Source organism: Juglans microcarpa x Juglans regia, chromosome 3D, assembly GCF_004785595.1.
Source record: "Juglans microcarpa x Juglans regia isolate MS1-56 chromosome 3D, Jm3101_v1.0, whole genome shotgun sequence".
Classification (NCBI taxonomy): Eukaryota; Viridiplantae; Streptophyta; class Magnoliopsida; order Fagales; family Juglandaceae; genus Juglans; species Juglans microcarpa x Juglans regia.
In genome coordinates, this window is record NC_054598.1 from 25,308,000 (window position 1) to 25,330,695 (window position 22,696).

Genomic DNA, 22,696 nt, shown 5'->3' on the forward strand with positions numbered 1-22,696 from the left:
CAGTCTTAGTATCCATCTACTATCCGTCGCATTATCCATTTAGCATATCAAAAATGTAAAAATGCCATTAGGTCATTTTCATACAACTAACCAATAAAAATTAATTTTTAGTCTTTTTTTTTTTCGATTTTTATTATGTAATTGTTAAATAGTTGTTGTATCACTTCTCCCAAACAATAAAATACTGTATCCTGAAGCAGTTACTTGTCCGTCTAAAGATGCAGAGCTTTATCTCGCTCAGAGGGGTGCATGTAGGCAGTAGGCAAAGCATTGTGCCAATAAACAAACAATGAATCATGCACGAACGCGTGCTAGATTACGTGAAAAAGCATGTTAAGCACCATGACAACCAAATCAAAGTAAATAAAAACAAATAAATAAAGAAAACGAAGAAAGGATTGAGCTAGATGTCACAATATCATGCACAGATCTCATTAAAAAAAAAAAAAAAACCCTCAAAATCAGAGTTTTCTTACCCCTCAAAATCAGAGTTCTTATGGAAGAGCAGCAGTAACTTTACAATACAACGTCTATATGGCCGAGGATAACTTTAGGTGAATTCATTTACCAACCTCACACTCTAGTTGTAAAAGGAAAAGTATAATTGAATTGTTGTAAGAAATTTAAATGCTTGGTGACTTATGCAAGCACAATCATATTTAGTACAATTGCGCGCCTCTGGCGGAGACAAAAATACATGTTTGATGAATTTTATCCTAGAAGAATCAACTATTTATATACCCAATTTCTTTCCCATTCCCCACCTGATGTAAAGAGCAACGACCTTTGCAGCAATCACTCAGAGTAAGAAGAATGAATTACTAATCTTCAAATATGAATTATGAAATGGTTCGGCCAGGGTGGCGTTTGCCCTTGTATACGGTTAACCAGTGCCCTACTAATACTGACATGGCTGAGTCAGGGCGGTGCAATGCCTGATCTAATTCCTCACCTACTACTCTGATATCCATCCGGGAATGATCTTGACAGTAACAAGTGCTTCAATCTAACAATTAAAGCAAATATGCCATAGCAGGGTATATGCATCAAACCCACTCCAAAGTACCTGTAAAACGACCATGGCAACAAAAACAATACTATCATGAGAAGCAGTAGATATATCTAGGTGAGCCTAGTTTCAACGGTTGCAATTCCTAAAAGTTGCCTACTGAAGCTTGAAAATCATAGAACAGGTAATGCCACCCTTTCAATCGTCTCCCCCCACCCCCAAAAGAAGCATAATATATTTGTTTCTGTGTTGAGGCATATTATTGCCAACAGATTTGCCCCTTGAAATGATTAATATGAAGTCTAGCAAGTATTGTATAGAACCTAACACTTAATGAGACCAATTCATATAAGATATGGGCAATGATTATCTGATATTAAGATTCTGGTGGTAAGTTTTTGACATCTTACACATAATCATAGAATCAACAATGATTCTAGTGATAAGTACTGCACGCATTCAGTTATATACTTGCCATCACAATGAATAATCATATTACTGATGCAAATTGCTGACATTTTGATGGACCAAATATGAGTCAATTAGCAATAGAAATGTTTTCTTCTTAACTTTATTTAGTATCCGTTTCTGGAAAATAGCATGTCTTTCTATGTTGGGAGTTATTTTTTCCCAATGGCAATATTTTCATGATGAGTAAAGTGAAAAGCTTTCGTGCAGAATAAGGTGGTTCAAGAATAGTAGTAGATCATGACAGCATACCATAACGGAGCATACGCAGATGACAAGTCCAGAAATGGATATGGCCACCTGTCGAGAAATGAGAGGGAAAAGGTGTAAATGCAATGCAGAACAACTACACATAAAGTGATATTTTAAATATATATAAAAAAGGGATAACAACAGTAAAAATAAGATTATAACAATAACTAACTAACAGAACAGAACAGGGTAAATATTTACCATATGGAAACACAAGCATGGATGATCCATTGGAAAATGACAAATATAGCCGTCCAAAGCACAAAATATGCTATCCGAAACACTGGAAATCGCTGGAACAAGGAGATATATAGTTGTCATTTTTAACTGATCATAAGGATATTAAAATAAGGGAAGAAAAACTGCTAAAATCATCGAGGAAACCCTTACCAAGCAATTTAAAATTGTCTCACCAAGGAGGAGAATGGCATTGATTGAGTGCATACTAACAATCAACTGCAGTTTAAAGGTGAATACACTCCTCAGATGGAACCAGTTGTGATATAAGAACAATTCAAGTCATATTTGAGGAAAAAAACAGGTCTGAAGATCATGACATTGGCATGAAACTGCAAGCACTTTGCTTTCAGTTTGTATTCAGGCCGGACTTGCTAAATTGCGGGAACAAGATATAAAAGAAAACTTGCAACTGCTAAATCCCCCAAATTTTTCTCCTACCCACTACTCCTTTTGTTGCTTTCAGTATCTATAATGGGAAGAGGGCAGAGAATTCTAGTTGCAAGTTGACTTAAGATCCAATGAAAATGTCAAGGCTCAACTCTGACTTAAGTTTTTTGTTCAAGCAGAACCAATTACCTTGGTCTAAACACTTCCCAAATGATATATATATATATATATATATACACATACATATATACATATATATCTGTCAAGTCTGAACTTTCTATGTCAACCTTAATAAAGCCAGAACATTGGAGAAAGGGGTCTGAATAAGGTTTTGATCACATGTGCAGTGACATATATAGTTTAAACAAAGGAAGCAACACGGCAAGTGTGATATTAAGTTTGTACTTACAAAATCTAAATCATAATCTTTGGCTGTTAGAAAGGGATAAAGAATGAGCCAAAATACGCAATCGGTGAGCACCACAGCACCTGCACACATCTGTAGGTAGAAAATAAAATTCAACAGACTTTCTAGTCCACCAAAGCCAAAAATAAGCACAATTTAGGTAATCCGTTTCCCACTACTATTTAATAGCGGGAAGATGCTGAAGAAATTTATGGAAAGTTGGAACTTTTTTCTCTGCTAAAGAATCAGATAATCAAGATTAAAATCTCATCTAAAGGATCATAATGAATAGAATATATGTAACAATAACTACTGAGAAGACAAAAAACTCAAGAATCATACAAGTTTAAATTCATTAAAAAAAAACTGTGGCATGTTGAAAACAAATACCTGAAAAATGATTTGAAAGATATAACCCCATACACCCGCAGTATGGTGAGTGTGAGATTCTTCACTGGTATCTGAAGTCTTGTACATATTGGACATATCTGCACTTTCCCCTACTGTGGGGGCTATATAGGTTCCTCGCTCTTCATCTAAACTTGCATGATAAGCTGCATTCCCTCCAACTTTGTTGCGCTTGCAACAACCATAAATGGAGAGTGAAGACCCAAGCTACAAATTACAGTTGAGAGATTGGTAACTTATTGGTGATGTACAAGCAAAATGGAGTTCCAATAGATTTTGAAACATTGACAGACAGATGGTTGTTGTGTTTTTCCATGGGAAAACTGCACGGCCAAGTAGTGATATCAAACATGTGTGAACAGGATTCTCCCCTCTATCATAAGTGGGAATCATAAGTGGGAACCTTTGGGTGAGAAGATGCCAAGCAAGAATGGAAGGGAAGCCACAAAATCTGGAGAGTGTCTGTATTAAAGTGAGGATGATGATAGCCTGATAGTTGATGTTGTGTGCATAATAACTAAGGTGAAACAGATTTCTGGTTTTGACAAGAAGATTCTTGAGCAGATTGGGATACTGACAATAGAGGATCAAAGGTCGAAGGTTAGAGTCCAATTCTAGAGGAAGCCGGCTGGTAGCAGGATTAAACTAAGGCCTTGTTTGGATTCAGAAACCATCTCATCTCATCTCATCTATCATTACAACTTTCCCAAATTCCTAAACAAAATACAATAAACAATTCAGCTTTTTCAAATCCCAAAACAAAAATAATATTAAAAAATAATATTCTAACAACATTTATTCAACTTCCATCTCATCTCATCTCAACTCAACTCAACTCACTATCCAAACCTCCCCTTAATGTAGAGGGGTGTTATTTTGGTAACCCGGGTCCTTGCGGTGGTGGAGGTGTGGTGAGAAATGAAAGGGGGGCAGTTCTTTGTGGCCTTCTCTGCTTGATATGGGGAAGGTACCAACACAGGGACTGAGATGAGAACCTTCCCGGAAGGCATTCAGCTGTGCATTTAACTAAAACCGCTTGGAGGTTGATTTTGGAATCGGATTCACAGGTGGTGGTTAGTTGGGTGCAAGAAAAAGGTTGCTGTCCATGGTATTTCAGAGAGCTGGGTGATCGGATCAGAGATATGCAGAGGATATGCAATTTCTCACCTCAACATATATTTCAGGAAGTTAACCAAGTTGTAGACAGTTTAGCCAAATTAGGAGCGCTAGGAGAAACTTGCTTTTATTATTGGAACAATCTACAACGAAATGTGCGAGGTGCTTTGGTACTTGATAGAGCTTGGCTTTCATACGTTTGAAGTAAATGAATTTCTTTTTGTATAGGAATAAGAATTTGATAATGCTTTTGCACCTTGGTTTTGGGTGTTTATAATGTAACCCCTAAGGTGAAGAATTGTAACCATGGTATTCGTCCGCCACAAGTGAGGGATTATGGGGTACCGTCGTCTTTTATATATGTATACATTAAAAAAAAAAAAAAAAGGTGGACAAGAAGATGAATTGAAAAGAACAGACAATTAGTGAATTATTCCAACAAACACAGAGAGAGAATAATTTCACAATTTCATCTCTATCAAACTTTAGACTCCTTTTTAATTTGATCACGATACAAAGTTACTAAACTGTAAAAGCAAGAATCTGTATGAGTACTCAAGAGTTAGAAAATGTACCCCAAAATAGATTGTGACCAAAGAAAATGTCCACCTGTTGCCAACGAAAAAATCACAAGGAACATAATCAGCAAAAGTGGCAGTTTCTTTTATTCCTCTGATCAAACTTGATATTTGACAGCTGCTTATACAAATACTCCCTTAATGAGAAACCAATCACAAGACCTTTCCCTCCCTGACATAAGCTCCCATTATTAACTAAGACAGATTTTTTTATTTTATTTTATTTTTTTATTATATATATATATATATAAGTAAACAACTAAGACAGAAAATATATTATGTTCCGGGGGTTTTAAAAAATCCATAGATCGAAGCTGTGAACCATTGAAGTGGGTAGAAGTATACCATATACCATCCTCTATTTCTAGCAAGCTGAATAAAGCCCCCAAAAAAATTTAGATTGTCTGCTTGGGTTTTGTGAGGAGAAGAATAATGTAGATTTAAAAACTGAAGCAGTCAAGAATCAAATGGTGACATCCAAAATATTATACAATTTAGAGGAGACTTCTTTAAAGGAGGTTTCTTATTTGAGCATGGCACTTTGAAACCTGTCTTACATGGAAGTATGCCAAATTACACAGATGAAAGATGAATAGGTGGGCAAAGGAGGGCTTACTGAGTATAGAAGTAAAAAATGCCACCTCCAGCGACAACAACATCAGCAATGAGCAATGCCAAAAGCACAATGAATGAAATTGTTCTGTAAGCAAGCAGCCAGCCAGGATGGAGTCCTTTGAGACACGTCTTCCAGGCTTCATCTTCATACAAAGACCCCACTACTTCTCGCTGGTTTTCTCTCCTGTCAGGTCTTTGCTTGCTGAAGCCTTCATATTTCCATATTAGAATTGATGCCAGAACCATTGCGGCCAAAATCCATAGTGCACAGAGGAAGAACCTCCAGTTCAACCAATAAGTTAGAGTGTTTGTATTATCACTAGTCATGACAGGCTGCCAAGTATGGGTTGAGGATCCTGTCAGGAAACTAAACACACCATTATCACTTGCTCCACTATTCATCATATTTTCGAGTTTATTTCCTAGAGCCATATGCTGGTATAAAATGGCAGGCTACAGCATGCAGATGAATGATGGCACATTTCAGGGAAGAAAGGCATACAGTTATTGGTTTATTGTTTAGGCGACAGGAAAAAAAAGAAGAAGTGCGTGTGCCTTGTGATGGAAAAAGAAATGAACTCGAGAGAAGTTCTGTTTGAACACCCCCCCCCCCCCCCCCCCAAAAAAAAAAAAAAAAAAAAAAAGCACAAATAAGATCAAAGTTTCCCAATTGAAATATTTTGTACCAAAATAGATACGGCCGGAACCAAATAATTCAATGAAGCAATAAAAAAGAACAAGTTTCTAGATCAAAACCGAGTTCAAAAAATAAATTCGGAGGAAAAAACGAAGTTACAGTGAGACAATATCCCGCAAACACTTCGATTACAACCAGGCTATAGAGTTTAAAAACTTGAAGAACCAGCAAATCTACAAAACAAAGTATGCATATACGGATAGAAACCCAATAGTCGAAACTTCAATCCCCATTATTCTACACGGCAATCAAATTCCACTAACGAGCTAGTAGTTTATCATAATAATAATTTTTAAGCTACTCAAAATTCGTGTTACGCACGTAAGGAACAAGCAGAAGAACTAAGGACTGATATATCATATGGATTATTGTCAATATTACCAAATACCACAGAGATTCCTTTCTTTAGATTGGTTTTACCCAAAAAATAACATTGAAACAAGAAAAAAGAGAGAAAAGAAGGTCTATTCCTACGAAAAGGAAAGGTGTGGCACTTACGGTTTAGCCAAATGAAATGCAGAGGGCAGAGGCGTCAATGCAAAGGAAGATGCTTTGCTTCTTCCTTTGCTGCAATCGATCGAGAGAGAGAGAGAGAGAGAGAGAGAGAGAGGCGCTTTTGTTGTCTGATGGCGCAGACTATCTTCTTGGATTAGCGAAGATTCAGTTGATAAAGACAGAATACACTCTTTTTTTTTTTCAATAAAATGTTACGTGATTTCATAAAAATAAATTGATATCTATTTTATAAAAATATTTTTATCATTTAATCTATCATATCAAATATATTTATAAATTTATTTTGAAAGGATTGGGTGGAAGTATCCAATTTGCAGACGGAAGAAGCAAACCAAAGACAGTGTGAGGACTACCGAGAGAGCGCCTCAGGCCCCTTTGAATTTGGACAAATTCATTCTTCGAAATTGAAAAATATTTTAGCGACACGTCATCTTATAAACTTAAATCAATATGACTTAATATAATACGTTATTTTATCACATTAATTTTATTATAAAATAAATCTAACAAATTTCATTATTTTGTATAAACTTTTCGAAATTACTAATACCAATAACACCAACGCAACCACTTCCTTCCCTTCGCCTTCCCCTTCCTAGCGTCTTTCTTTGCTTCCTTTCTTTCATTTTCGTTGCCGTAGTTTCTAGACTCCGGCTTGGGTCCACTTCTTCGGACACGTGGCTTTAATCTAATGGCTCAATTCCAACTTACGTCACCCTTTCCGTTTTGAAGTTGGGATTTCTCTTCATGTCATTTACAAATGATATTTTTCTCTCTCTCTTTTTTGTTTATCATTTACAAATGTTATTTTTCTCTCTCTTAAATATCTATCATATTCTAGAAGTGAGATTCTACCCAATCTGACACTAATAAGTTTGATATGATATATTTATAAAATTATTTTTATTATAAAATAAATTTAACAAATTTTATAAAATCACATTAATTTATAAATTTATTTTATATAATCTATTTATATCTGTAACAGTTCTCATTTATTTTTCATCCTTTTGGTGCCCTTTCTTTCCATCCACCCTTTTGACTTCAAGGTTGAATATTATAATCTCGTTAACTAGAAGCTGGGAAAAGAAATGCTGCTATAGAGATTTTCATAATCTACAAAGATACAGTTGGGGCAAGTGCAACAATTCCATCTTCATTGCCCAAAATATTTGATTAGGCAACACCCATGTGATCCAGCTACGGATGAAGACAACAAGATTGTCCCGTCAAACATATCTATACATTTCCCATATTTTCGTTTTCTACTCTTCCCTTTCCTCCCTCCAATCTTAAGCTACCAAGCTCCTCATTTTCTTCTAGTAAAAAGTAAGCAACTTCGCAAACCCACGTTTGTACTTTTGTGAGATCCTTCTTTGCAATTTCATTCCCATCTGAGCTTTTCTGCTATCGTATCGACAGGTAAGGAACCCAGCGGGACTGATGAGTCCACATCTTCAAATGAATCACTATCATAATCTACGTAATCGTCGTCGTCATCACTATCACTGTAGATGTCATCTTCAGTATAAACGTCACTTTGAGGATCATCTTCAGATTCTGCTACTGAGCTGCTTCTTCCACCTTTGCTCGAAAAGATTAATGCTGGATAGGAGTGCTCTGTGGCCTGTGAAATACCCTCAAATTCCTCCACCTTCTTCAAAAGAGCATCAGGAACAAGATTAGTTTCATCCAGCAATAAAGCTTTGCTGGACTCTATTGCATTCTTCCACAACGCCATCATTTTAGGGCTAGTGCTCACTGTTTTGGCATCAGCATCAATACAATCATCATCTTTGCCTGCGAAAAATTATGAAAAGTGAAAATTAACATTGACAATCATCGTGTCACAATATTATCAAACATTGGTGGGCACTTGACAAGATAACCACAAAATCAAACAGTGCTGGGGAAAGTTAATCTTTTGTGGACTGGATATCAATTTCCTATTTTTGGAACATATACCACATTTCAAACCAACCTCATAACTGGGCCCCCTTGTTTTTATTTTTTTGGAGAAAGGGGAGAGGGGGGGGTGCCCCTACAAGCTAATATCATGCCACTCCTAAACTACCCAACTAATTGTCTAAGATTTTTAAACCCAGGTGAACATGCAATGTTCAAATTTGCAATTAGGGGAAGAAAACAAAAGAAGCACATGGATTACTTTTAGTCCAGTATAATGCAGTTCTTGGTACTGCATTATCAAGGAATCCACTTCTCTTGCAGCACTTGGTTAGGTCCTGTTTAACTTTTTCCAAAAGAAGCAGGATGCAATCAGGTACCTGCCTTATGCAAAATCATTTCCTATCCAATGGGCAACAAAGGCTTCCTTGAAATTGGAGTGGAGATATCTTCTTTTAAGTTCTTAAAGATTCAGTCATACATTTAATTTGTGCAAAAGATCTACCATCCAATACACAGTGAGCACTATGAACACAAAACTTATCACCTTTTCCATCATCTAGAACCCATCTCAGCAACATATTGTCTTCCTATGATTATGACATCCAAAATGAAGTGCCCTCCAAACTGGATGTTATCTACTACAATTTGATGTTTGCATAATATCATCTTTTATCAGAAGTATGACAATGGAGCAGGCAGTAGGACCCTTGACTTGTGTGTACTTTCAGTTACCAACCAAAAAATTATAGATACAAAGGAAAGTTGTGCAATCACAATGTGGCTCATCATTTCCCTTCTCTAGTGCATACCTGAAGAATTGATATCATCTGCAATCCCACATTCAGAGGGCATTGAGGCTAAAGGAGCATCTTGGTACATTGCTTTCCAATCTCGTCCCCTCCACATTAGTATTTGTTCATTGTCAAATGATAATAACACACAAGGAACCAATTCCTATCCCATGTTGAGAGGACAAAGGTTAGAAAACAATCTTGAAGCAACAATAAACAAAGTAAACAAAATCATACAACATTCACAACATACATTTCCTACTAACTAACTGTTTGAATGCCTAAAGGGGCCATCATCTGGTGCGATGGTAATGTGACATACCAGTTTTGGTTTTAGGGTATATAAGTAAATTTTTCTAGTAAACTTATATTTTTAGAATTTATATTTTTATGATTATAGTTTTATCAGAATTTATATGTACTTTATCTTTATATTTTCTATTATAGTTGCGATTTATGATTTGTTAGAGTTTAGTTTTAATAAGGATTTCTAAAGTGTATCAGATTATGTACTACGGTTTTGTTTTGAAATTTAAAGTTTAAAACTTTTTTTTTCTAGTCACCGAACCTCATCACTTTGTTAGCCTCTGTTGAGAACTTCAAACCACCCAACCCGTATGTTTCTCTCGGTGATTTTGTTTGTTTTGCTAACGTCCTAGTGGAACACCAACTCTGTTGCCTGGTATCTTCTATACATGCACGTCTCCACTCTCTTGCACGTGCACGTCTATGCTCTTCTAGGGTTTCTCTATCACCTACCATTATAAAACGTGCTTACCTGTGCATGAGAAGACAAACTTGTGAGTTGCGAAAAACCCCTATTGCCGAACCAGTGCCGTCGCCCCTTCTCCTCGGTGGCCACCTCAAGAGGCGCCGAACCTCTCCTCGACGACACAGAAGCCGCCGACCCACAACCCCCGTCGAGCCACTCATTTCTCCGGTAAGGCCTCGGCCGCCACAGCTCTCTCTCTCTCTCTTGGTTTCGGTTTAGTAGTTCCTCTCTCTAAACTCTCTCTCTCTTTCTCTCACTCGGTGCCGCACCATCGTTGGAACCCCCAGTCGCGCCGCCGACCACTCCCAGCCACCAGAACTGCCGTCGAGTTAGCCCCTCTCCCTCGGTGAGCTCCTCCATCGCAGACTCTTTCTCTCTCAACTCTCTGTTTTCCTTTGTTTATTAGCCAGGTTTTCGGATTCTTTCAAGAATCCGTGGGTCTTATTGGGCCGTTGGGCCCTAAGCCCTTGTGCGTACGTGTGTTGAGCCTGTTCTTTTGATTGGGCTCTTGTTGTATTATTATTATTATGGGCCAGAGTTTTTAACCTTTTTACAGACTATAATGATGTTTAATTGAACTTGATCTTATTTTATTTCAATAATTATTTTAGTGATTTTTATTGAGTTTAATATTACTAGTTGAGTTATTAAATAAATATAGTTAATTAAAGGTTCTTTTTTTTTATAAAAATGTTTAAAGAATTAGAAATATGTTTTTTAAAGAATAATGTTAAGTCTAATATTTGAGTTAAATTTCCTTTGTCAATTTAGTAAGATTTTAATCAAATTTCTATGTTAAGAATTTAGTGGAATTTGTTAAGTTTCTTATAAGATTTAATAATTATGTTGAGAAATGAAACTTAGTTTAAGAATTTAAGTTTTTTTTTGTGAATTATTTTAAATAGCTCGAGTATTTCTACTAAATTATAAATTAGTATTTTAAGTAATTTAAATACTATGAATTATTGATTTTAGTGTTAAACAAATATTGGTTTGACTATATTTTAGAATTCCGAAATTAGTTAAGTAAGATATTAGCATTTATTTATTTTCCAAACAATTTAGTGATAGTTATTTATTGAATATAGGTCTCAAGTTACGAAGTATTATTCAAGAAGACACACAGCGAGGTAAGTAAATTTGATCATAAATTAGGTCATCACAGTTAGCTTATATGTATGTATTATCCAAGCCAGTTCATTGATAGCCACTATTTATGAACCGCTCATGTCATATGCAAGCATGTCATCTAGCATAGCATACGACCATGTCATTCCGCATCATGTTTTAATTCAGAATTTATGATTATGTATGTAGTATGTCATGCATCTCATGTGTATAAGACACTTAAGCCATCTTAAATTCAAGTGTAAGATAATATCAGATCAGTTAATAAGATGGCCATTCAAATGCATGATACCAATGCAGTTCAGTTCAGTTCAGGGTGGTGTGCAAGCCATGAACTTAGTCGTGGTCCATCATAGTATGCTAGAATACTATCAGCGGTTCCCCTTGCTGCAGCGGGATGTGGGGCCAGTGCACAACCTTGCACACAGGGTTAAGTGTGTTGGCCAGTCAGATAAATCAGTTAAATCAGTCAGATCAGTCAGTTAATTCAGTTAAAACAGTCATACATAGCATAAGCATCAGCATGAACAGTCATGAATTTTTAAGCTCAGCATGAAAGTTGTTATGAAAATCTTATGTTTATTACGTTTACGTTGTGATAGATTTCTTACTGAGTCATCGATTCATTTTAGTTTGTTTTCATGTTTTTAACCACCCAGGTGAAGATGATGATTACGAGCAGGTAGGCCAGGAGTAGAAGGAGCATTTATTTTTTTTAGTTCAGACTTTCTAAAATAAACATGTTTTTATGACATGAATTTATTTCAGTTTATTTCATTTAATGTTTTGGAAGACAGTTTTATTAGACATTTTTCCGCATAATAAAAGTTCAGTTTTTTTTTTAAATTATGAAATTATGGGATCTATTACCGGATTATTTTTATGGAAAATACGTGGCACTCCTAGCCTACGGGAAGGGGGTGTTACAGGTAAAGTCTTTGGCTGCAAAGCACAAGGGTGCAGGTTCAAGTCCTGAGGAGTTAGAATAACAGAAAATGTTACATACCTTAAGCTTAGCACCTAACTTCTTGTAATCACTTGCGTGCATCCCTTTGCAGTCAATTTTCACTAATGGACTTCCTTCAAAAGCATTCCTAACATCTTTCACCAGGGTGATATATACTCCATTTTTTGCTGCAATGTGAAAGAAGGAAGACATAATTTTAATTGACTAGGAATTGAAAAGAACAGAACTGGAGCGTAGATGACGCATTTATACATTGTCATATTTGAAACTCTAAATCTCCACCATGATAGCAAACCTAAAGAACAATAACACCTTGCAGCATACACATGCAACGAACATTAAGCAAATGGCTTCGCATAGACAAAGTATGTATAAGTGTGAGAGGTCATGATTAAATTCAGAAATTCAGAACCCATATTTAAACTGATGATATTTTTCTGCCATGACTAAACATCAATGGATTAGTCAATCCTTAGTTCAGCCTAGTTCTGCTTATCCAAAAAGCTTTCCTAGTGTCCTTCACATCCTATGGCTCTAGCTACTTGAAACAGATAAAACAAACAAACCATGAATCAAATCAACAAGAAACAACCTTTCTGATAAGGTGACAGTTCAAAAGAATGAGTAATAGTCCTGGTGAATTTACCTAATTTACATATTGGCAAAAGTTTCTCTCCCTGCTCTCGAAATTCATCAGCTTCAGCTTTTGTAAGTCCTTCTGGAGCTTCTTGGATAAGTTTTGGGTAGACTGGAGTAGCTGGTTTCCAGAGCATCACTGGGTACTGTGGACGAGTGCGATAATTGTAGTTTCTGCCACGGAAAAGATAAACTACACCACCAACACGATGAATGATTTTTCCCCCAGTTTTTTCCTGGCATTATAAGGAAAACTTGAGCACAAAGCAGGCTAGAGTATTCTTTAGTAACTTAAGAGTAAAGTACATTGCACATTTAGTTTGACCATCCCTTCAAGGGAAAAAAATTTAATGACTTGTTAGCAACTTCTAAGACATCAAGATTTTAGAAGCGTAAAAAATGGGCCTTTTATACATTGTTCTGATAGTAAAAAAAAAACTCATTCATGCAAGATAAATGTCTCATTTGGCAAAATAAAGAAATTAATTCAACTTAGATCAGAAATAGAGGCAACTAAGGCGATCTAGGTGTATCTCTTTCAGCAAAATATGTAGCCACATTCAGCAGCCTGTTATAGCTTGTGCATCTTGAGCACCCACCATCTCATTACATCTCTCAAAGGTGTAACGGGATTTTATGAAATTCTCTTTCTCCGCCACCTAAATTCTCTTTCAATTGCCTTTCTCGTAAAGTATAAGGCCCCTTTTAGATACAAGAAGTGTCTCGTCTCGTCTAATTATTATAATTTTTTCAAATTTTCACGTAAAATATAATCTCAAAATAATAATAATATTAAAAAATAATATTTTAATAATATTTTATTTAATTTCCAACCCAACTCATTGTCCAAAAAACACCTCATTGTCCAAACAACACCTAAGAAGTAATAAGCTAGTAAAATGAGAAAGATTAGAGAATGGTAAAAATATGTAATAACCTCGAGATGACGGCAAACGTTATTCATATCTACAGTGGGAACTCCTTTACAACGAACTTTACAAACGCGCCGCCCCCTCCAATGTGAATGTATCAGCTCCAACATGTTATGCGTCAACCCGTCCCTTCCTAAATCCATCCAAGTTTAAACAAATCTTACTCAGAAATTTACGAACGTAAACAGAGCATCAAACAGCGTAGCAAATAGGAATAATCCGACGGAAACCTTACCAAGATTGACCTGGCGGTTATTTTTCAAGTGGGGTTGAATCAACATTTTGATCTCCCACTTCTTCAGAGGCTCTCCAAGTATTTCCTCCCTCGTTTTCCCATCCTTCGGATACTTTCCCAACGGAAGCGGGCCCGGCATTTCCATTTGCTTAGCTCCCATCTTCCCCGGTGGCGGAGGGTTGAACGAGTCGAAGAGCCGAACCTTTTTATCCTTCTTCTTCTTCAATGGGGCTTTCCCAGTCCAGGGCCTCGGCATAGTCGGCGGGGCGAAGGGCAGGAAGGCGGGCTCGCGGATGGCCAGGGGCTTGACCTTGGGGGTCTCGGAGTAACTGTACTGGAACTCGAAGGGGGCTCCGGGGAGGAGATAGGAGACACCGGAATCGCCGACAATGACGGAGCGGTCACCGTCGGAGGCAATGACACCTTCCTTGACGGGCTTGAAGTATTTGGTGCGGCGGTGGAGGGTTTTGAGGGCGGGGTTGGTAGGGGGTTTGGTGGAGTTTTTGAGAGGAGTAGGAGGAGGGTATTTGGGTATAGGGATAGGCGGGGAGGGAGGAGGCTTTGAGGAGGTCGGGATAGAGGGGTCATTTGGGGGTGGTGTCGAAGGGAGAGAGGAGAAGAGGTTGAGGCCTGGCAGTGACGACGCTGTAATAATTGCCATCGACAATAAAAGCTCTCGGAAAGAAAGATGCTTCTCTGCATATATCTGTACAGTGTACAACTACGGATAAGGGAGGGAGGAAGGGAGATGGCTACCGAGGACGACACGGCAGATATTTCTGACTGGGCTTTTTTTTTTTTTTTTTTTTTTTTTTTTTTTTTTTTTTTGTCCCGCTGTGATCTAGCAATGTATTTCTAAGTATTTTTTTTTTTTTGTCCCGCTGTGATCTAGCAATGTATTTCTAAGTATTTTTTTGAAATTTGTTTATTATATAAAAAATCATAATATTATTAAAAAGTATTTTCTTAATTAAGAAGTAAAATAAAAAATTATAAATATTTTTTATTTTACTTCGTGATTAAGAAAGTATTTTTTAATGTTTTTTTTTTTTACTTTCTAATTAAGGAAGTATTTTTTAATGATGTTCTAAATTTATTTTATTTTTTTAAAATATTTAAAAGTATTAAAATATCTATATAAAAATTAACTTAAAAAAAAACACATGTAAAACAATTCTACACCCCAATGGGGGATGTAGCATTGTCCTTATTCATAAGAATAATTCAAATAGAGTAGCAATAAAGATCGGGACATCTTCAAACTCAACAATTACATCATCAATATCAAGATCTTCTTAGCTAAACAATGACCCACCTGATTGGTAGACCTGTTGGTGTGATTCATTATCCAACTTTCAAATTTGTTAAGACTCTTTTTTTCATATCTAAGATTATCATACCAGCTTGACTCAATTGCTCACTTACTTCATTAATCTCTTTAACAACATTAAAAACATCACCCTCAAGGATAATCTTCTTCAAACCAATATCAATTCCCAACAAAATAGAATGAAGAGTAGCATATGCCTCTAAACGATGTGGATCAGGAAAGAGGGGTTTGTTCATACTCATAGCGCCCATGACTTGCCTTTTCCAATTTCAAATAACAGTGCCAATGCCAACTCTACACTTCTTCTGATCAATAGCAGCATCCCAATTGATCTTATAATAACCATTTGGAGGGGCTTTTCATTGAGCAATAGGGATAGACTCAGCTTCTGAAGCTACTAAGGATTTGTTGTGCAGCAACTTGAGATCCTGTAATTTTTTATTAGTTAGTTTCAAAAGGATCATGGGACTAGTAAACTCTTTCTGAAAAACCACCTCACTCCTTCTCTTCCATAATCTCCATCCCACCACAACCATCTTTGTCAACACTTCTTCATTCAATTCCTCCAATAAGCTGAACATTAGTTCTCTCAAAGTTTGATTCCTGATGCTTCTCTGATGTAGTTGCATAGAACATAGGCCCCAAACATCTCTCATTGAATACATTCCCATATTGCATGTCCAATGCTTTCTTCATGCAATAAGCAGATTGGAAAATTTGGCTCATCGACTATCTTCTTTCTAAATAAGTTTTTCTTTGTTGGTAAACTATCATTGCAAGCCTTCCAAAGAAAGAGCTTCTCAGCATTTGGAACAGCTAGTTTCCACAACTTTCCCCATCTTTCCTTCTTCTCAAAACAGCCAGATTGCCCTTTAGCCCTCTGTTGAAATTCAAGTTGCAAATGATAGGCACTCTTATAGGAAAAATGCCATTAGTTGTGCATCTTCATATAAGTTATCTAGAGTATTACAAAGGCTCAGTGGAATCTTCTATATGGTTGCTACCTCATCTTTAGAGAAAATCTCTTTGATCAATTGCAAATCTCAAGATTTTGTGTCTGGATCAATAAGCTCTACCACTCTTGCCTCGGAATTAAGTCTTTGAACCCCACTTTGTATTCTAAAGGAAGTAGGTAGCGGCAGCCACTTGTCATGCTAGATTTTGGTAGATTTACCATTCCCAATTCGCCACAGAAGCCCTTCTTCAAGTAGGGGCTTGGCTGCCATGATACTCCTCCAAATGAGATAATGAACTTTACACAAACCAACTTTTAAGAAGTCACCATTTGGAAAGTACTTAGAAGAAAGAACTCTAGCAGCCAAGGAATGAGGATTCTGAATTAATCTCCAGCCTTGCTTTACTAACATTGCAATGTTGAAATGTTCTGAGTCTCGAAACCCAAGTCCACCAACAGCTTTGGCCATTCGCATTTTATCCCATGAACACCAATGAATCTTCCTTTCTTTAGCTTTCTGACCCCACTAAAACTTATGCATGGTTCTGTTGAGCTCCCTTAAAATGTTCTTAGGAACCTTAAAAACTCTCATGCAATAGGTGGAGATAGCCTGAATCACAACCTTGATAAGGATCTCTTTCCCAGTTTGGGACAAGAACTTCGTTTTCCAATTACTGATTCTGCCCCTCACTCTATCAAGAATGCTCTTGAAAACCTTTGATCTAGATCTGCCAATCAGAGCTGGCAAGCCTAAATACTTTTCATAAGGTTGTGTAGATTGAATACCAGCAACTTGAATAATGATATCCTTGACTTTTGGATTGGTGTTTTTACTGAAGAATATGGAGGTCTTTTCTTTGTTTAATCTTTGGCCTGAAGCAAGCTCATAAATGTCTAGTAAGTGAATTAATCTACTCCATTTTAAAGGGTTGGCCTTACAGAACAGAAGGCTATCATCAACAAAAAAGAGGTGGCTTATGTGCAACTGGTTTCAAGTTAAAGGAACCATTGTAATTGCACCTGAGGATTCAGCTGACTGGAAGAGGCTGCTAAGAGCTTCAGTACATAAAATAAAAAGATAGGGTGATAATGGATCACCCTATCTAATGCCACGAGAAGGAGTGAAGGGTTGCTGAGGAATCCCTTATAATAAGAGCATAAGAAACAGATGAGACACACCTCACAATAACCTCAATCCATTTATGAGCAAAACCCATTGTAACACTCCAACCCCAAAAGTGTGATTTTATTATTATTATTATTATTATTACTACTACTACTACTACTACTACTACTATTTTATTGTTATCTTTATTGTTATTATTTTATTAGATATGTTTTGAGGTAGTAATTTGTTTTGAATAGGATTTCTCTACTATACGCCTCTTTTATCTTTCTATTTGGTCTGAGAGTGAGATGTTTGCTTTCATAGACACAATTGCCTGTATCTTTTTGGGGTGAGGCTTCGAGTACAGTTGTACACGTTCTTAATATGACACCATGTGTTCCACTTCAGTTTGATGTACCAGACAGAGTTTGGACTGGTAAGAATGTTACTTATAATCACTTACGTGTCTTTGGTTGTAAAACATTTATGCATATTCCAAAGGATGAGAGGTCTAAGCTCGATGTGAAGACCCGACAGTGCATCTTTCTAGGTTATGGTCTGGATGAGTTTGGGTATAGATTATATGATCTAGTTGATAAGAAACTAGTGAGAAGCCGAGACGTTGTGTTTATTGAAGATCAAACCATACAAGATATTGAGAGGACAGATAAAGTAGTGATCCGGTGCAATGATGGTTCAATTAACTTGGATCCAGTGCCATTGACAGATTTGCCACCACAGGTTGAACATGCTATTGAAGATGACCAACAGAGTCCAAGTGATGCAGTTGCTCCCTTACAGAATGAGACCCTTGGTCAGTTGCCAGAAACTAGAGATGCTACCAGATGTTCCACTCAGGAGGTCTATCAGAGATCGAAATCATTCCACTCGGTATTCTACAGACGAGTATGTGTTAATGACTGACGGGGGAGAACCCGAGTGTTATGCAAAAGCCATAAAAAATGAACAGAAGGCAGAGTGGGTTGATGTCATGCAAGATGTGATGCAGTCATTGCGTGACAATCACGCTTTTGAACTGGTAGAGTTGCCCAAAGGCAAAAGAGCTTTCAAGAACAAGTGGGTTTATAGATTGAAACAAGATGAACACACTTCCTGACCACGATATAAAACTAGACTTGTTGTTAAGGGATTTAGTCAACAAAAAAGTATCGACTTTGATGAGATCTTCTCTCTAGTTATGAAGATGTTCTCCATCTGTGTGGTGCTTGGTTTAGCAGCTGGCCTAGACTTAGAAATTAAACAGATGAATGTGAAAACTGCCTTCCTACATGGTGATTTAGAAGGAGAGATTTATACGGAGCAACCAGAGGATTTCAGGGTGAAAGGCAAGGAGATTGTGTGTTTTGACTAAAGAAAAATTTATATGGTCTAAAGCAGGCGCCCAAACAATGGTATAAGAAATTTGAGTCAGTTATGGAAGTGCAAGGCTACAAGAAGACCACATTTGACCATTGTGTATTTGTGCATAAATTTTGCGATGATGACTTCATAATATTACTGTTTTATGTTGATGACACTTGATTGTTGTTAGGAATTCTTCAAGAATTAAAAATCTGAAGAAGCAATTAAATCGGTCCTTCGCCATGAAGGACTTGGGGCCAGCAAAGCAAATTCTTGGTATTCGAATTTACCGAGATAGAAAAAAGAAGAAGTTGTGTATGTCACAGGAGCGATATATTGAAAAAGCATTCAACAGATTCAATATGAATAAAGTTAAGACAGTTAGGTCTCCTATTGCTACTCATTTTAAGTTAAGTATGAAGCAAAGTCCTTCCACAAATAGAGAGAAGGAAGATATGGAAAGAGTCTCATAAGCCTCAGCAGTGGGTAGTTTAATGTACGCAATGGTATGCACAAGGCCAGATATAGCTCATGTAGTTGGTGTAGTCAGTCGTTTTCTCTCAAATCCAGGAAAAGAGCATTGGAATGCAGTTAAGTGGATTTTAAGATACCTCAAAGGTACTTCCAAGGTATGTTTGTGCTTTGGAAATGATAAACCTATACTTGAAGGGTTTACAGATGCAAATATAGCTGGTGACATTGATTCTAGAAAGTCAACTTCAGGATATTTGATTACTTATTCAGGGGGAGCTGTGTCATGGCAATACAAACTACAGAAATGTGTTGTTTTGTCTACCATAGAAGCTGAGTATATTGACATAATTGAAGCAAGCAAAGAGTTGATATGGATGAAGAAATTCTTAGAAGAACTGGGTCAAGAACAAAAGAAGTATACTCTCTATTGTGACAATCAAAGTGACATCCATCTCAGTAAGAACTCAACCTTTCATTCAAAATCCAAGCATATTGATGTAAGGTATCACTGAATTTGTAATGCAATTGATATGAAGTTGTTATAGATTGAAAAAATCCATGCTGATGAGAATGAGTCAGATATGATGACAAAACCACCACTTAAGCAAAAACTCGAAGTATACAGAGTAAAAGCAAGTATGGTGAGTCCCTCCACATAGTCGGGAAGAGGGAGATTTGTTGTGTGGGTTCCCTTTTATATGTAGGATGGCCCATTTGGGTCCATTAAGCCCACATGGAAAGAGGGTTTAGACCCAGTTTAATTAGGTTTATTAAAACCTAAGTGCTGCTACTTTTATTAGCAGAAAAGAGAGTGTGAAACAAAAAGGAGAAAAACGTGTGAGAGATTGGGGATAGGAAAAGACAGCCAAAAACAGGAAAGTTCATCCAATTTTCATCAGATGCTATGATCGGAGTCACCTGTCGTCCAATTGAGCTGAGATTTTGCAGGTACATTCACAACTCAAGGTTCTATAATCTGAATGGTGGAGATCGAATTTGGAGCAGTATTTATGGTGTTCGAGATCATGAACAGTAACGCATCTCTTTGGTGAAATCTCTTCTATCACACTGTTTGGTTGCCAAGAAAGTGTTTTTTTGAAATGATTGTTGATTGTATGCATCTAGTGTTATCTAGAGAGAAAATTTGTGTACACATCATTGTTGATAGTAGAAGGTTCAACTGGATTAGTTCTCGTGGTTTTTTCCTTTTACATTGAAGGGTTTTTCACGTAAAAAAATTCTTAGCTCTTTGCGTGTGTGTGATTTTGTTTTAGATTATTTTCTATTAAATTACTTCCTAACAAATTTATACAAAGTGGAAGAGAATTATTTCTGATGTTTGGTAATTGATTTGGTTATTCTAAGTCGCTGTTAAGATTTCTCCCAACAATTAGTACACTAGGTGGCAATCACTCTGTTAGTTTTCTAACGAAAGATTGACGAAAGTATTTAATTGGAAGCATTTTATTCTTGAGTGTTAATGCTGTGGAAGTTGAAAATTATGACCTTGATGTATAAAAATATGATAACCTAGATACTGATATTACATCTAACCGTATGCTTTATTTTAAAATAATGTAATGCTGATAAAATTATACTCGTGTTAGCATTTTAGTTATCTCGGAAGGTTTGGATAATGAGTTGAGATGAGATGGGATGAGATAAAAGCTGAAAGTTGAATAAAATATTGTTAAAATATTATTTTTTTAATATCATTTTTGTTTTAAGATTTGAAAAAGTTAAATTATTTATTGTATTTTATTTAGAAATTTGATAAAATTAGAATGATTAGATGAAATGAGATGAGTTGAGATGATTTTGGTATCCAAACAAGAGTGACACTGAGGCCTCGTTTAGTTACGCAGTTCATATGAAATGAGATAAGATGTTTTATTGAAAGTTAAATAAAATATTATTATAATATAATTTTTAATATTATTTTTATTTTGAGATTTGAAAATGTTGAATTATTTAATATATTTTGTGTGAAAATTTGAAAAAGTTATAATGATTATATAAGATGAGATGAGATAGTTTGGTTTTATATAACCAAACCAACAGGCTTGTTTGGAAAAAAATTTCATCCCAAAATTCTCATATCATGATTCCATCTCCTTCTCAAATATCACTCAAATACAAATACTTTCAAACTAATTATTACAACCTTTTCAAACTAAATCATTACAATTTTTCCAAACTTTTAAATATAAAAGAAAGAACAATTCAACTTTTTCAAATCTCTAAATAAAATAGTATTAAAAATTTATATTCTAACAATATTTTAACTTTATAATAGTTTTTATTCAATTTTTTCTCTCACATTTATTAAACTATCTCACTATTATTCACAAATTATCTTATTACTATTTATAAAATTTTCATCTCATCTCACAAAGTTGTATAAAAATCATTTAATAGTAGTAGTTTTATATTTTTATTACATAATTATCAGTTTTCAAAATAAACGTAGAAAATTACTCTATTATGTGAATATTAATGAAAAGTAAGTATTATTAGGTAGAGTAATGCTAGTATAAGTTTCAAATGTATAAGTCTTTTATAAAAATGTGGGCCTCATCAAGAAAAAGTGAATTTTTTACACTTTTTCATAGTGGGATCATCTTTTTTACAAAGGACTTGCGCGAGGCTTAGGGGTGTATTCCGATGGTTTCGGCGTTAGTTTCGGCACCAAATCGAGACCCTACCGACGTCTGCCATGAGAGTTCAGGACTAGTTGAAACCGCTCGATTGGGGAGAGAAAACCGATATTATCAATCTCGACGCAGCGCGGTTCGATTCTTCAATCTACTATCCGCATCTTTATGACGATGGAGGGATGTCGCGTCCATTGTCGAGTGAGAGTAGAAGGCTTAGGATTTAAGGTTGCAGAGGAAGAAGAAGAAGATGCGAAAGAAGAAGAATGAGGGGTTAATGAATCCTAATTCAAAACTGCGTCGTTTGGTTTAAAGATAAACGACGCCGTTTTATATGTTTTTTTTTTTTAACTTCCACTTGGAAAAACGATGCCGTTTCACTCATTTAAGTGAAACGATGCCTTTTTATATACATATATTCAAAAATAAAAAAGAATCGGTTGATTCAGCAGTTTCCCAAGGGTTTAAACCGGCACCGAACTGCCAACATCGATTTTTCCTCAAATCCTCTCGCCTCCCGACCGGTTCTTCATAGGTTTCGGCTGGTTCTTGAATCTGATGGCCAGTCCATGTAGGAGACAGTCGGTTTGGCCAGTTCCTGTACAACCCTAGCGAGGCTTGTGCATTTAGGATATGTATATATCATTTTTCTTCTTAAATATTCTGTAAATAGTAATAAAAAAATAATAATAAAATAATAATAAAATATTAAATAATAATAAAATAATAAATAACAGTCAATTATTCCCAAT

The 22,696-nt window shown here is 36.1% G+C and overlaps 2 protein-coding genes across 3 annotated transcripts; both read right to left on the reverse strand.

Annotated features, from left to right (window-relative positions):
* Positions 1-588: 588 nt before the first annotated feature.
* LOC121254814 lies at positions 589-6,880 on the reverse strand. 2 transcript variants are annotated; one of them, XM_041154984.1, is made up of 9 exons: positions 6,675-6,880; positions 5,481-5,835; positions 4,862-4,895; positions 3,153-3,377; positions 2,766-2,855; positions 2,120-2,185; positions 1,931-2,022; positions 1,730-1,777; positions 589-1,066 (listed from the first exon to the last, which is right to left on the reverse strand). In XM_041154984.1, exons 2-9 carry the CDS (start codon positions 5,804-5,806, stop codon positions 949-951), a joined length of 999 nt encoding a protein of 332 aa, XP_041010918.1. In that variant the 5' UTR covers positions 5,807-5,835; positions 6,675-6,880; the 3' UTR covers positions 589-948. The 2 variants fall into 2 exon arrangements, with proteins under 2 accessions (XP_041010918.1, XP_041010916.1); XM_041154982.1 differs by having other exon boundaries at positions 5,481-5,846.
* Positions 6,881-7,772: 892 nt separating this feature from the next.
* LOC121254813 (CRS2-associated factor 2, chloroplastic) lies at positions 7,773-14,855 on the reverse strand. The gene is made up of 6 exons (XM_041154981.1): positions 14,062-14,855; positions 13,832-13,959; positions 12,905-13,130; positions 12,298-12,425; positions 9,410-9,554; positions 7,773-8,492 (listed from the first exon to the last, which is right to left on the reverse strand). The coding sequence occupies exons 1-6, from the start codon at positions 14,720-14,722 to the stop codon at positions 8,077-8,079; spliced, it is 1,704 nt and encodes a 567-aa protein (XP_041010915.1). The 5' UTR covers positions 14,723-14,855; the 3' UTR covers positions 7,773-8,076.
* Between the last annotated feature and the right edge of the window lie 7,841 nt (positions 14,856-22,696).